Source organism: Vulpes lagopus, chromosome 2 (genome assembly GCF_018345385.1).
Source record: "Vulpes lagopus strain Blue_001 chromosome 2, ASM1834538v1, whole genome shotgun sequence".
Classification (NCBI taxonomy): domain Eukaryota; kingdom Metazoa; phylum Chordata; class Mammalia; order Carnivora; family Canidae; genus Vulpes; species Vulpes lagopus.
The window spans coordinates 44,252,490-44,266,854 of NC_054825.1; the positions used below are offsets into that span (position 1 = coordinate 44,252,490).

Sequence of the window (14,365 nt, forward strand, 5' to 3'; positions counted from 1 at the left end):
AACTTCCCTTCCCGGCTCCACTGAAGACCTGACTGGCACTTCCAGACCTGCATCCTGGCACAGGGGCGAAAGTCCCATTTACAGAGGTCTATTATGTCAGGAAGGCCAGAAGTATTTTAGGGGAAAAGGTGGCATAGAAATAAACCATGATGATTAATTCTTATTGAGAACTTATTCTAAGCACTTTACACATATTACCTCAAAAAAAAAACCTCACTGCAACCTTATGAGAAAAATTCTATTACTATGAATCCATTTTACAGACAAGGAACTTGAGCCACCAGGACTCTAATTTTTCCCGCAGTCATATAATCTAATGAGAGGTGGAACCAGAATTTGGACCTGGACAGGCTCTAGAGCCTGGGCTCTTGGCTCTCTTATCGTACAGAGAGATCCTATAAAGGCACGTTGATCCCATTTTCGAAGTGGGCACTCTGAGGTTCAGAAAGTCTAAGAAACTTGCCCCAGGTTGCACAGTGAGACCTAAGGCAAGTCAGGATTTAAACCCAGGCCTATACTCTTGCCACCGTCCGGTGGGGCCTCCCTGTGCTTCTCTTCCTGTTGCTGGGGCAGGAGCTTGGGGAACTCCTTACACTCGAAAGTGGTCGGCTTCCGTGGTAGGGGCCCCGGTGGAAGCTGCCGGAAAAGCTAGATTCACTGGTGTTAGTGGGGCAAGGTGGAACAGGGTGGGGTGGGGCGGGAGCAGGCACCGGCATGGGCTCTGTTGGGGGCACTCACAGTGATGGGGAGCCTCTCCACACGAAGCCCATTCAGACCTTTCCCTGCCAGCATCTTGCGGTACAAACGGCTCTTCAGTGGCAACACGGAGACGCCCAGGGGCTTGCTGAGGGTCCAGGGCTCACCGCCTTTCACTGCGGGGAGGACCAGCTGGGACTCCGACCAGAACCCCAGCCAGGCCCCCGGGCCCCGTGTTGGAGGCTCCAGCAGGCGCTCGATCCTCTGGTTCCTAACATCCCGTTCTCCCTCGCCTCACTTCCCTGCCTCCTGGCCTTGCCCTGCCCAAGTAGCCTCCTCCTCTGCTCTTAGGGCTCCCTGAATTCAAGGCCAGCTCTCCATATTTGGTGTTTCTAGGTTGTACGTGGATCTCCCCCCCGTCTCTGCCCTTGGGGGCCTTACTCTCTCCGTGGTGGAGGAGCGCCTGCCTGGCTCCCTCGTCCTTTGGCATGGGCAGGACACATGGGTCCTATTCCCGTATTAGATCCATGCATTTTTATCACACGACTACCCCCTCCCCATGTGCCTGTCAGTGAGGACGGAGGGATAGATCCCTCAGGGCTCACAGCTTGGAGGGGAAACTGGCGCCCGGCAGGCGCTCCTCCACCTGTCTGCATGCACTGGGGCGTCCCTCAGGGGGTGGAGGCAGGTGGTCTGAGCACCCTGGTCCTCAGGTCCTGATGTACGGCTACCCCGGCACCAAGGGGCACTTACTGGAAGTCGAGGAGTAGTATTCCAGCACCAGGGCTGTGTCTTCTGAGAAGTTGGTGGCTCCATCTCGACCTTGGAAGAGGAAGGACTGATTCCACGAGGGCAGCTCAGGGGGTCCCCCAGGCTTGGACAGCTGAAAGGAGACAGTGGGAGTCGGTGGCGGGGCCCTGGGTTCTCCCAAATATAGCCATACGTGTGTGTCTACACACATCACAAATGTTCGTCCCAATTATAAAAGCAACAGACGTGTAATGAATGAATTTTGGAAAATATGGAGAAGTAGAAGGATTAAAAAGAAAAACCCCAGCGGTGCCTGGGTGGCTGAGCCAGTAAATCGTCTGGTTGTTTTTTTTTTTTTTTTTAATTAATTTTTTTTTTTAATTTATTTATGATAGGCACACAGTGAGAGAGAGAGAAGCAGAGACATAGGCAGAGGGAGAAGCAGGCTCCATGCACCGGGAGCCCGACGTGGGATTCGATCCCAGGTCTCCAAGATCACGCCCCGGGCCAAAGGCAGGCGCCAAACCGCTGCGCCACCCAGGGATCCCAAATTGTCTGGTTGTTGATCTCAATTCAGGTCTTGGTCTCAGAGTCACAAGTTCAAGCCCTAAGTTGGGCTCTGCACTGAGGTGGAGCCTACTTAAAACAAAAACAAACAACCCTCCCCCCAAACACTGTAGATTCCTACACTAAAGACAACCATCCTAAGGCTGTGTGTTTCTTTTTTTTTTTTTAAGATTTTTATTTATTTATTCATGAGACACACAGAGAGAGGCAGAGATGTAGGCAGAGGGAGAAGCAGGCTCCATGCAGGGAGCCTGACATGGGACTCGATCCCAGGACCCCGGGGTCACGCTTGAGTCAAAAGCAGACGCTTAACCACTGAGCCACTCAAGTGCCCCAGGCTGTGTGTTTCTTTCTAGTTTTTTCCTAAGCCTATTTTGTACTTAATTATCCTAACATCCTATGCTTTTCATTTACTGTGAAAATCTAAGCATATCCAGAGTCACAAATAATACTTGGCATCCATGATCTCAGTAGCCAGAGGATATTTTGTCACGTCCAGGTGCCCTGGTTTCCCCCTTCCCACGTGGCCCTACAGTAACACTGCATTGCATATTCTTTGACATGTATTTCTGTGTCTCAAATCATTTCCTGCGTACCCAAAATGGGAATGCTAAGTTCAAGGATGTGCATTTTAAGGCACTTGACTACTCGTGGGTAAACTTTTCCTAAAGAGTTGCGCCCACTCACACCCATGACTGGTGGTGTCATAGATGCCAAAGTAGACATGAATTCCACCCTTGGCCCCAGCCCCCCTCTGCCCCACATGGGTTGCAGAGGCTCTTCAGATGCCTGAGCCTTGGTGCATTGGCAACGCAGGCCGTCGGGATTTGGGGGATTTGATAGCACACCAGGCCCCAGCTGGGGCACGGGCGCGAGTCATATTTACACAGTGAAACAAGATGGCATTGACTAGAGCCCCCGAATAAGGGGGCTACATGGGACATTCCCGACGGTGGTCACAGAAGCTGTCTTGCAGGAAGCAGGACCAGGGGATGGCTCTGAAGCAAGACGTGGGTGGGCAAAGGGGAGGAGGGAGGTCTTCTGGCTGGGAAAACAGAGTTGGTGGTGGTTCCAAGCATGGCAGGGCTGGAGGATGCCTGGAATAAGGCGGGACTCCAGGGGGAGGAGGCCTCTGCAAAGGCTGCAAGGTGGGACAGGGGGAATGGAGCACAGCAGGCCGCCCTGCATGGTCCCCACACAGGGAGGGGCTGGGGTCGTTGGTGCAGACTCCCCCGGAGGCTGCCTCGCCTTGTCCATCCCCAGCCAGGGGCTGTCAGTGACAGTGGCAGCCGCTCCCACCTCCCGCTCCCCTGCGGGAACCCGTCATTGCTCAGAAAGGTCAGCACAAATGCACCACTGGCTTGGAGAGTTATTGATGCAGGATCTTGAAATATCAGTGTGGGCCCACCCGCCCCGGCCCCCGCCCCCGCCGCAGTGGCAGGCCCTCCTGCCTGTCACTAATGTGTCCGCTCTTGTTCTCTGAGGCCCAGTCCGAGGTTCAGCTGTGTCTGCCTAGGCCCCTGCCCCTGGGGACATGGGCTGCAGTCACTTCGGGGCTAGGGGTCCTGAACACAGGGACCGTGACTGGGGTGACGGAATGTTCCTGAGAATGGGCTCTGGAGGGAGCTCAGGGACAACCACGTGGCCACCAGGCCAGGCTAAAGAAGCTGCTTCCAGGTTCTGTGGGGCTTGGAAATGGTCTTTCAGGACTGATCCCCAAACCATGCCCATCCCAGAGCTGCCCCATTCTCTTGGGAGCCTCAGGGGCCTCCCCATAGCCCGGACCATCTGCCAGGCCCTGGGGCACTCAGTCCTCTTCTGCCCCCATCCCTTGCTCCCACCCTGGAAGGGGGACATTTAATGGCTGCTGGCTGTCCTCTCTGGGGCCTGTTAATGTGTCCAAATGGAGTTGACTAAGCAAGAAATAGTGTCTGACTGCTCAGTAAGGACAGGTCTTTCCCTGAATGGGTTCCCAGGAGGAGTCCTCCAAGAGAGATCCCTTCAGACCTCCATCTGGGGAGAGAGGAGCGGCTTCTCTTGCGTGCGCAGGGAGGGACGGAGGGGGAGCGGCAAGGACTCCAGGTTAAACCACCTTCGTAGTCTGATGCCAGGGCCCCGGGGAAGGTGCTGGTGGCGTGTGTGTGGCAGGGTGGGGGCAGTGTGTGTGGTGGGGAAGCCACTGACCACAGACAGTAATGGGCAAGGCCATGGCGGGCTGTAGAATTAAGGAATGTGATTAACCCTCCGCTGTGATCTTCAGCAAAGCCATTAACCCCTGGCCACTGAGGCAGACCTGCCTTCCCTGGGGACAGAGCCTTCATTACGTGGGCCCGTAGGGCCTCCTCGAATTTCCCCTGGGCCCCCGCATCCACACCCACACCTACCACAGCCGGCTCTGCGCATCCTGGGGAGAGGCTGAGGCTGGGGGACCTCGAGGGAGCTAGGACACCCTGGCTCTGGACGCCTGCTTGGCCACCAAGATGAAAGTTCAGCTGAACTCAGCCGAGGCGCCTGGGGGCGTCTCCATGCTCTATACCTTAGGAGTGCTGCGGGGCAATTCGGGGAGCTAGAGTCAGACCCTGTCCCCTCTGGAGCTCACCATCTTCCTAGGTGATGGGACACGGACACGGACACACACACACACACACACACACACTCCTATGATCCATGCAGAGGTCTAAGCAAGTATGGGTGGTGGGAGCTGGGATGTTGGAGGAGAAAGCAAGGCTGGGGGGGCGGGGAAGATCCGAGGGAGGGGCCATTCTAGGCTGGGTGCAGCGAGACCTGAGAGGACAGCATGTATGCGGACACCTGGCTACCCAGCGTGCCTGCCAGAAGCCTGTGGGGCTGGGCCAGTAGACCTGGGAGCCGTGACTGCACGCCAGGGCTGCGTCCTGTCAGCCAGGGGTCCAAGGGAAGGGCCTGAGCGGAGGCCACTCCCATGGTCCATGCGAGAGACATGGCCCGCGACAGGGGCCCCATGAGAGCCTGGGTGCCCACAGGCGTGGGAGCTGAGTTAGGGGAGGACAGTGGGCAACTTCTTTCTCCTCTGTTTCCTCCCCATCGGCCAGGAACTCTGCCTCAGCTCTGCAGGGAGGGCAGACCAACAGGGGCAGCCTGTCGGGCAATGGCCCCCCCAAAGGTGCAGGGTGCAGCAGGGGGAGGAATTGCTGAGTCCTGCTCCATTTTGGGCCCTGCGGCCCAACTGTCCCTTCACTGACCGTCGTGCCTTCATCACCAGGCTCCCAGGGGCGTGAAGCCGACCCTAAGGGCCACTCTCCTCCGTCCCAGGTGACCTGCTTCAGCTGGTGGCCCACCCCTTCCCCGCACCTGTCACTTAGAGACCCCACGGTGATGCCACGCCCCCCATAATTGGCTGAGAGGAGTGCACGTGACCCAATTCCGGCCCATGAGACAAGAGGGGAGCATCCGGGGACCTTCAGGAAAGCCGCAGGTGCAGGTGCCAGTGCAGAGGGGAGGCGCTCCCTCCTGGCCCTGCCTGGATGGGGTGCCCCGACATTTTGCTTCCAGGAGCTGTTAGCCAGCTGCAGGTGGCAATTCGGGGGTGTCGGGAGCAGGTCCTGGGGACACTGCTGACATGGTGCATCCACCAATTCTGGTAGCTGCCTGCCTAGGGCCCCGTGCCCAGCGTGACGGCAAACCTCGTGGGGCCTCATCCCTGAGGTGTCTGTTACTTGTGGTCTCAGGGGGCATCTAACACTGGGGGAGGAGCAGCTCCGACAGGACAGCTTTGACAGAGCCCCTAAGCCCCTGCCCCCACCCCCCACGCTGTGCGCACCTGAGCCCTTTAGAGCGCACCTGACAGCCCAGTAAGGGTAGGACTCTGGGACTGGCGGGACCAAAGGCCACGCAGCTCGCAAGTCAAGAGCAGGGGGCAAACCCAGGCGCGCCAGGCCCTCAAATCGCCGCTGCAGGGCTCGGGCATGTGGGCAGGGTGGGGAGGAGGTCACAGCAGCTCAAGGTGTCAGGGGGCAGGTGGCCCCGGACACTACCTGGCCCAGCCACTGCCCCTGAAGTCAGGTGAGGCGATGGAGGCGCAGGAAGGGAAAGTGGAAGGGCAGCGTGAAAGCTGCTGGCTGGCACCCACCCCCACTTGCCCCCCGCCAGCAAGCCTGCCCCGTCCTCGCCGCCCGCACCTCTGTGAGTTCTCAACCTGCCCAAATGCCATGTGGCCTCATGAACTTCGACAAGTGTCCTGGTGTCCCAGGGCCCCTGGCCTCCATCCCCCACATGCGGGAGGCCCTGGAGACAGGTCTCGGGAGCTAGGGAGCTTGGTCCCCTCTGCTACACAGACTGGTGGGGCAGCAAAGGCAGCCGGAGAGGGCCCGGGGTGGGGAGGGGGCTCCCTCATTACAGCAGCCAGGCCTCCTGCCCCTCGGGATCACCTGCTGATTGGTTCATAATTTTCTGGGCAAATGCAGGGCCATGTGTGAGAGGACTCTGGGGAAATCAGGCCGAGGATTGGTTTGGGTTTGAAGCCTCTATCCCCCGGGTCCCTCTTCGTCCCACCCCTCCCTGCCACCATCATTCTTGTCCATATTTGAGCCTTCAAATGTCCTTGCCTTTAAATGAAGGGGGCTCCAAAGGGGTGCCTCATTCTGTATTTGCCATGCCAGACATGAAGAGTGGTGGGCAGACAACAGGAAGGACTTCCCAGGCACCCCTGTCTTCTTTAAGGCTTCTAGGAATGTGGGGACCATCGTGTGGGGCAAACTCCAGCTGAAGTAGAGACTATGGGAAGAGACGGACCCGGCCATTCCCTGGTACCCAGCCGCAGTCTGCACACCCCTCCCCCACATATTCAGACACACCACTCACTCTCCCCTCTGGCCCTGAATGTGCATCTATCTTGTCCTGCGCACCCCAGCTCCACTCCCGTGCTCTCGTTCCCTATCGCCCTGCACAATCCCTCCCCTATTAAACACTCAAGAGTCTTGTGTCTGGATACCCAGTCCAATCAGCCAGGCTTCACGTCCCTCTTGCCTCGAATTAAAATTTATTTTTTATTGTGGCAAAATGCAGACAACATAAACTGTCCCATTTTAGCCGTCTTTAGGTGCACAATTCAGTGGCATTAAGTAAATTCACAATGTTGTCTAACCATCACCACTATCAATTTCTAGAACGTTCTCACCAGCCCAAACAGGAAACTCTGTACCTATGAAACAATAACACCCCCGGCCCCCCAGTCCCTGGCGAGCACCCTTCTACCTCCTGTCTCTGCGAATGTGCGTACTCTAGGGACCTCCTATCAGCGGCTTCAGACACCATTTGTCCTTCTCTCTTGTGCCTTTTACAGGCCTGACAGTCCCTCCTGGTTTGTTACTAGGTCACACACTACCTGTGTGGGTGTGTGACCCTTTCATGTGCGTGAGGCCTTCTTCCCTGGACCAAGGGCGCCCTGAGGGCAGCTCCTCCACAGCACAGGAGGCTTGGCTCTGGGGACACAGTAAACCCCTTAGGGGTCAGGGGAATAGCCCAGCGAGGGAGCCAATGAATAGACACGTGGGTGGGACACTGGAGGTGCACGGGGAGGGGGGCGCGTACCTGAGGGCACCCGTTCTGGCTGCCCCGAGGAACGTCGAAGCGCATCACGGATGGGTTAGGGAAGGAGAGGCGGGTGATGGGCAGCCCCACGGAAGCTGCATCCTGCTTTATCTGGTTGACCCTGGGGAGGCAAGGAGACGGTCAGCCCACAAGTGCCGCGGGTGGCTCAGGCCTGCAGGAGGGCGCAGGGCTCTGGACACCAGGACAGGTGATGGACCCTGGTCCTTCTGATCACCGGCCCAAGGTGTGGGAAAGCTCTCTGGGTCTGGAGATGAGCCGTAGCTCCCAGGTTCTCCCCATGACTTGCTGTGGCCTGGCCATATCTGACTGCCCCAGCGGCCCCATCTTTAAAAAGCCCTGCCATTGGAAGTCCTTGCCGGAATGACCCACCCTGGGGGTGGCAGTTCTAGTTTAGGTCAAGGGGGACGTGGAGGCTGCAGGGGCAGGGTCCAGGGTGTGTGTGTGAGCGAGCGAGCGAGCAAGCAAGCGTGTGGCCATGTGCCTAGCTCTTAAGAGGGCTGGGAGGGAGTGTATCAGCTTCATTCCTTCAATAAGCAAGGAGTGTTCACAGGTCAACAGATGGTGTGGCACAGTCCTTTTGGGCCAGAAGAGTCAGAGGAAGTGACAGAGGCAGACAGCTGATCCCCAGGAAATGGAGCTGTCACACAGGGCCCATGTGCACTGGAGGACTCCCCATGCTGTGTGACCCTCAGGGGCCATGCTAGCCCAAATACCCTTCCTGAGGACGACAAATCCACCAAACCCCCAAAGGTGGTCTGGGGAGGAGGGGCACGAGTTTGGCTGGAGCCAGGAGACCTCAGGAGGGTGAGGGAGAGGACTCACAGGAGGGGCTAAAGGTCATGAAGTTCTGAGCGGACCCACAGGCTGCCTTCTTTGGGAAAGACCATTGGCTGGAGCCTTGGTCCTGCGCTGGAGTAGGAGGGGGGACTGTGGGACGGGGAGCAGGTATGGAGGGTTGAGGACCTCCTCCATGTGCTGGCTCCCGTGCAGGGAGTTCTGAGCCGCCCCTTTCCAGGCAGGGACTGTGGGCAACTTCCTGAACCTCAGACCCCAGTGGGAGGTTTGAAAGGCCTTGGGGAGGGGAGGGTTCTAGGGTTCCTGGAATCAGGGCCTGTGGTGGCAGCGACAGCCCTTCCCCTCCTCTGTCCTCTGCCCTGCCCGCCCTCTCCTTGCCCACACCCGCCTGGGCCCCACTCACTTAAAATCATTGTAGTTGGGAACCACCCTGGCAATGACCACCATGGGGTCACGGTTGTTGACCAGGGGCTCATTGACTCCCCGGAGAAAGACCTGGGGAAGAGAGGAGGCAGGTGTGCCTTAGGTGGCTTTGAGCCCTCTCGGGGACAAGGCCAACCCACCTGCCACCTTTCTCCCCAGTAATGAGCTCATCCCTGCCTCCATCTGCCTCACTTACTTCCTTCTCGGCTCAAAGCTGCCCTCCTTCAGGCTCTGACTAGGCCTTGGGAAGGCAGGGGGAGGACACGGATTCTGTCCCCATATACCTCCACTGCCCTCCCGAGTGACTCCTGATCTGGCTCCTGGCCCTCACCCCTTGCCCACCAAATGGGCTCCCACTTGCCCCTCAGCGCTTACCCCAACCCCTCAACTGTGAGTCCTATGGCTCCTCTTACTTCTGACCCCATCACTGGCCTTTGCTTTTATTTTGCCCCCCAACCCATCCCCTTTCCCCAGCAATTTAATACATGATGGCAAAAACTGCTTTCGTGAAAAATGAATTAGACCATGTCATTCCCCAGCTTGAGACCAGCAGTGACTCCTCCCACTGCCCTTGGAATGAATTCCGTAATTGTTACCATCAGGGCCAAGGCCTGCATCTGTTGGCCTATCTGCCCTCGGCCCCCAAGTCCTCCCTTGCTCCAGCCTCACACGTCTCACCCCTCTGACCTGCTCACTTGCTTCTGCCTCAGGGTCTCCGCACATGATGATCCCACTGCCTAGACTCCCCACCCCCCCCACCCCCGCCCCACCCCAGCAACTCAGTGGCTGGCTCTCTCTTCCCTTAGGGTTAACCGTCACCACCTCTGGGAAGCCTTCTGTGACCACTCCTACCAAACTAGCCCACCCCCTTCTCTTAGCTCCTCCCCCCCCTTCCTCGGCAGGCACTCCTCATAGCCTGTGTTCACTCTAATTTCTCTCTTTTCGTGTTCTGTCCATCTGGCTGGAACCAAGTCTCCAGAGGGGCAGAGACCATGTCTACCTCATTCACTGCTATATCCCCAGCTGGTAACAGACACACCTGGCACAGAGTAGGAGCTCGGCGTGTGTTTTCGGGATAAATGAGCTCCATTTATGAAGGAGAAAAGTAGGGGACCAGGGAGGGAGAGGCTGTGTTTGAGTGTGAGAGAGACAGAAGCGCTGACAGCTGGGAGGGGAGGAGGAGAAGCCAGGCCTCAGGGTGGGGCTGGGCTTGAGCTGCTCTTGGGGGATGGGTGAGGGTCCTGATTACGGGGTGCTCTTGGGAAGGCAAGCAGTGAAGGAAGGGGCTGTGAACACAGCTGAGGGGCCACTCATGAAAAGCTGGGCCACTGTGTTACCGAGGCTGGTCCCTGCTCCACTCTGGGCCTGAGGATCCCAGCTCAGACCCTGAGGGGTGGGACGTTACTGTGCTGGTCCTCCTCACTCTGACCTTCATGGGGAAGAGGGCACCTGGGACTAGGGGCTTGCTCTGGCTCCTCTCTCCTCCTCCCTGCGCACTCCCTTCTAGGCCCCTCTGCCAGGACCATCTTAGCTGGTAGCTCACAACTCCCCACACGTGTGAACTGATCAGGCCTTAAAAGAGTGCTTAGGAAAGGGCTCAGTGGCTCAGTGGTTGAGCGTCTTCCTTTGGCTCAGGGTGTGATCCCGGAGTCCTGGAATCAAATCCCGCATCGGGCTCCCCACAGGGAGCCTGCTTCTCCCTCTGCCTGTGTCTCTGCCTCTCTCTGTGTGTCTCTTATGAATAAATAAAATCTTTTTTTTTTAAGTGCTTAGGGCCTTTCAGGGTTCACTGGGGTCCCTGGAGACTGAATCCCTGACCCAGATTCAAAGGACTGGATCTGATGTGGGTATTTCAAACTTTGAGTGGGGCCAGGAGTCTGGGCTGGGGGAGTCCACTGCAGGGCTGTCAGGCCCTAGAACTCACAGGGGCTCCAACAGGTGTAGGGGCTGAGAGTAGGCCTCTGAGAGGTGGGTGGTCGTGGCTAATTTACACCTGTTCAGCGCTGAATGGTCAGGTGTGAATGAGATAGCTGCCCAAGCCCACTTGCTCATGACAGCCAATAAGTAACAGAAGCAATTTCTCTTCCCACTGTGCTCTCCAGTCTGCCATCAGAACCAGAAGGGGGGACAGCTGTGCTGGGGCCAAGGGGTAGGTGGAGCGCTAGAGACTCTATACCAGTAATTCTGGGGGCTGGGGTGGGAGTAGGATGGGTCCTCCGTGGAGACTCCTGCAGGCCAGGGTTCTGCTGGGTCTTAAGCAAATGGCCTTTTCACTGTGGGGTGTGGCCTGGGAACGGCAAGGTCGAGCTGTGGCCACTCTTCCTTGTTTCGTGTGTGTGTGTGTGTGTGTGTGTGTGTGTGTGTGTGTGTGAGAGAGAGAGAGAGAGAGAGAGAGAGAGAGAGGATTGCTGGCAGGTCTCAGGAAAGGACACAATGTAAAAGGGAGGGAGACTGGAACAGAGGGAACCTGCAGGGCTGACCTGCACTAGCATACAAGGTGACTATAGGGTTGTACGCCCTAGATCAGGAGAGAAAACAGAGAATATGGGCCAAAGTGGGGGCTTCCCCCCCACATGAGATTCAGGCAGACAGAAGCCTTTGGTGATTCTCCATCCTCCCTTCACAGTGTGTGTGGAGCAGAACAAGAGATGGCAACGTTAGGGCAGGACTGTGTCCGGAAATGCTGGGAAAGGTTAGGCCTCATTTTCATCTCTATCCCTATCCCTGTCATCCCAGGGCTTGTTCTTCACAAAATATTTTGGTTATTCCTTTTTTTAAAGATTTTATTTACTTATTCATGAGAGACACAGAGACACAGGCAGAGGGAGAAGCAGGCTCCATGCAGGGAGCCCAACGCAGGACTCGATCCTGGGACTCCAGGGTTGCGCCCTGGGCCGAAGGCAGGTGCTCAACCACTGAGCCACCCAGGCGTCCCTATTTTGGCTATTCTTGTAAAGCCCTGTTGCTTTTTCCCTCCTTGGTTTCTTTCCCAGATACCCCTCTCTGCCTCACAAAGTCAGGCTAATCAGAGGTGGCGAAGGGCAGGGCTTGGATGTTGCTCAAAGTTTGCCCCTTCCCTCCTCCCCTTCTCCCCCCCAGGGACCCCAGTCTTGGAACCTCCAGAGCTGTGTGGTTGCTGCCGATGTAGCGGGGGAAGAAGCTGCCCTTCCGAACGACGGTCGCGTACAGGTGGGTCTTGGCAGTGGCTTCCTCAGCTTTTCCGGACTGGGCGGCCTGGGGACAGGGTGAGGGAAGAAGACACACAAGAAGGAGAGTGACTAAGGGGCAGGCCCTGCCATAAATCCAGCCCTCTGTAGACAATCACTTGGCATTGCTCCACCGGGGCTCCAAGCTGATAATTAAAGCTCATGGTCCCCGCGAGCCCTTCCAAGATCAATATAATAAATCTTTCCTTTTCTATTTGAATATTTCATCACCCTCACAAGGACCACTGCCTGACTGCTCTCTTCATGAAGGTGTGATAACAAGGCCTGTGTTTTGAAGTGGCCAGAGAGCCAGAGGGCCTGGGTGATGATCGCAGAATCACAGCTAAAGTGCTGAGTCTTCCAGGTGAGTCACTCACTGATCTCTCTGGGCCTTCCTGTCCCTGCCTGTCCCAGGTACCTCATCCAGGCTTAGGGAAGGGGCTTATGGAAGGTAAAGACCCCAAGGCCATGGTTGAGGAGGTGCTTGGAAAGAAGACTGGTGCAGGGCCTGATGGGAAGTGGGGAGGGAAGAAAGGAACAGAACTAACCCAAAGTGAGCACCACTATGTGTCAGGTATTTTGCTAGGGGCTTGACGCCCAATTGTTGCATTTGACTGACCAAATGGATGCTCAATGTCTCTCTAGTTTGCCAATGAGAAGCAGAGACCTAGGGGGTTAAGCAGCTTCCTATGGATATATACTTAGCAAGACGCAGACCCCCGATAGGAGCCCAGGCAATCTTACACCACATTGTTCTTTACTCCAAACCACAATAGGGGTCTGGAGTGCACTTTTTTTTTTTTTTTTTTTGAGTGCACATTGAAGGGAAAGTAGTGCTTCTGTTCATCTCTGGTCCAGTGCCTAGCACACAGTAGGTACTTACTAAGTACTTGAGCACTGAAAGAGTGAGTTCTCCCTTCCACCAATCAGCACTGGGGAGAGGGAGTCGGTGGGGGAGCTGTCCTGGGGAGCTCAGGCCACGGACTAAGGCACCTGCGGCTCCTCACTCAGGCTCATGCCCAGCTGCCTACTAGAGGGGTGCACTCCAGGGAACAGTTTCCCTCCCATATGTCCCAAATTTCCGGGGCCTTCCTCCTGCCAAGGCAGTGTGTGGAGACAGCACAGAAAGAACTGACCTGGGAGACAGTGTGACCCGGGCTCACCCTCCACTCTGCTACTCATTTGCTCTGTCACCCATGTTGAGAGGATTCCTCTCTCTGGGTCTCCAGCCCTATGTATGCAAAATGTAATTCACCTTGAGGATTAGAGATGGTGTCTAGCTCAGGACCTGGGACATACTAGGTACTCTGTAAATACTGTATTTCTTTGATTTTTAGATATATTCCCACTTTTATTTTTATTTTTATTTTTTTAAAGATTTTATTTATTTATTCATGATAGTCAGAGAGAGAGAGAGAGGCAGAGACACAGGCAGAGGGAGAAGCAGGCTCCATGCACCGGGAGCCCGATGTGGGATTCGATCCCGGGTCTCCAGGATCGCGCCCTGGGCCAAAGGCAGGCGCCAAACCGCTGAGCCACCCAGGGATCCCATATTCCCACTTTTAACGTATGAAATCAGAAAATATCTTTTTTTAAAAAGAGATTTTATTTATTTATTAGAGAGTACATGAGTGAGAGCAGGGATGAAGGGAGAAGCAGATGCCCTGCTGAGAAGAGAGCCCAACATGGGGCTCGATCCTAGGACCCTGGGTTCATGACCTGAGCCTAAGGCAGACATTTAACCAAATGAGCCACCTAGGCGCCCCTAGAAAAATATGTTTAACTGGTGTATTCATTTAATGTAGAAGATGTTCCATGCTACTGGGCTATTTTACAGAGATGAATTTGGAGAATTCCGAATTCTCATGGAAATCATTCACGTCAAAAAAAAAAAAAAAAAGAGGAAATCATTCACATCTACCTGTCAGGAGCTGGGTTTCTTGAGTCTCATATGGCCCAAGACTTGTCATACTGCAGGATGAGCATGGGAAGCTCTGAAGGAATAGCTGGGGGCATCAAGGTGGTTCCCACCTGTTCTCCCCCTACCTGTCTCAGGCCCACATAGGCCCAGGGTCCAGGGCCCTGACTCACCTTCACCAGCTCAAAGTGGTAGGGGTGGAAGACACGTAGGTACTTGATGGGGATTTGGTAGGACAACAGCTCCTCTTTCTTTTTATTGTCTACCACCTTGAGGATCACATCTTAAAAGAGAAAAAATGAGCACAAGTTCAAAACAGGGCTGAGCTGACCAGCATTGCACTCCCAGTAAAGTGAGCCAGTGGGAGGTGAGAATGTAGCTGAGAGCAGAAATCAGGGGCCATATTAAGGAACCAACATGC

The 14,365-nt window shown here is 55.9% G+C and overlaps 1 protein-coding gene across 1 annotated transcript in view; it reads right to left on the minus strand.

Annotated features, from left to right (window-relative positions):
- The window catches only part of CCDC33 (coiled-coil domain containing 33), a 104,260-nt gene that overhangs the window by 50,632 nt on the left and 39,263 nt on the right, over nucleotides 1–14,365 (minus strand). Inside the window, exons 5-10 of the mRNA XM_041738670.1 lie at nucleotides 14,118–14,227; nucleotides 11,938–12,054; nucleotides 8,801–8,892; nucleotides 7,582–7,702; nucleotides 1,450–1,579; nucleotides 739–872 (exon numbers count right to left, since the gene is read on the minus strand). Of these exons, the coding sequence (XP_041594604.1) occupies nucleotides 739–872; nucleotides 1,450–1,579; nucleotides 7,582–7,702; nucleotides 8,801–8,892; nucleotides 11,938–12,054; nucleotides 14,118–14,227 (704 nt within the window). The remainder of the gene's footprint in view (nucleotides 1–738; nucleotides 873–1,449; nucleotides 1,580–7,581; nucleotides 7,703–8,800; nucleotides 8,893–11,937; nucleotides 12,055–14,117; nucleotides 14,228–14,365) is intronic.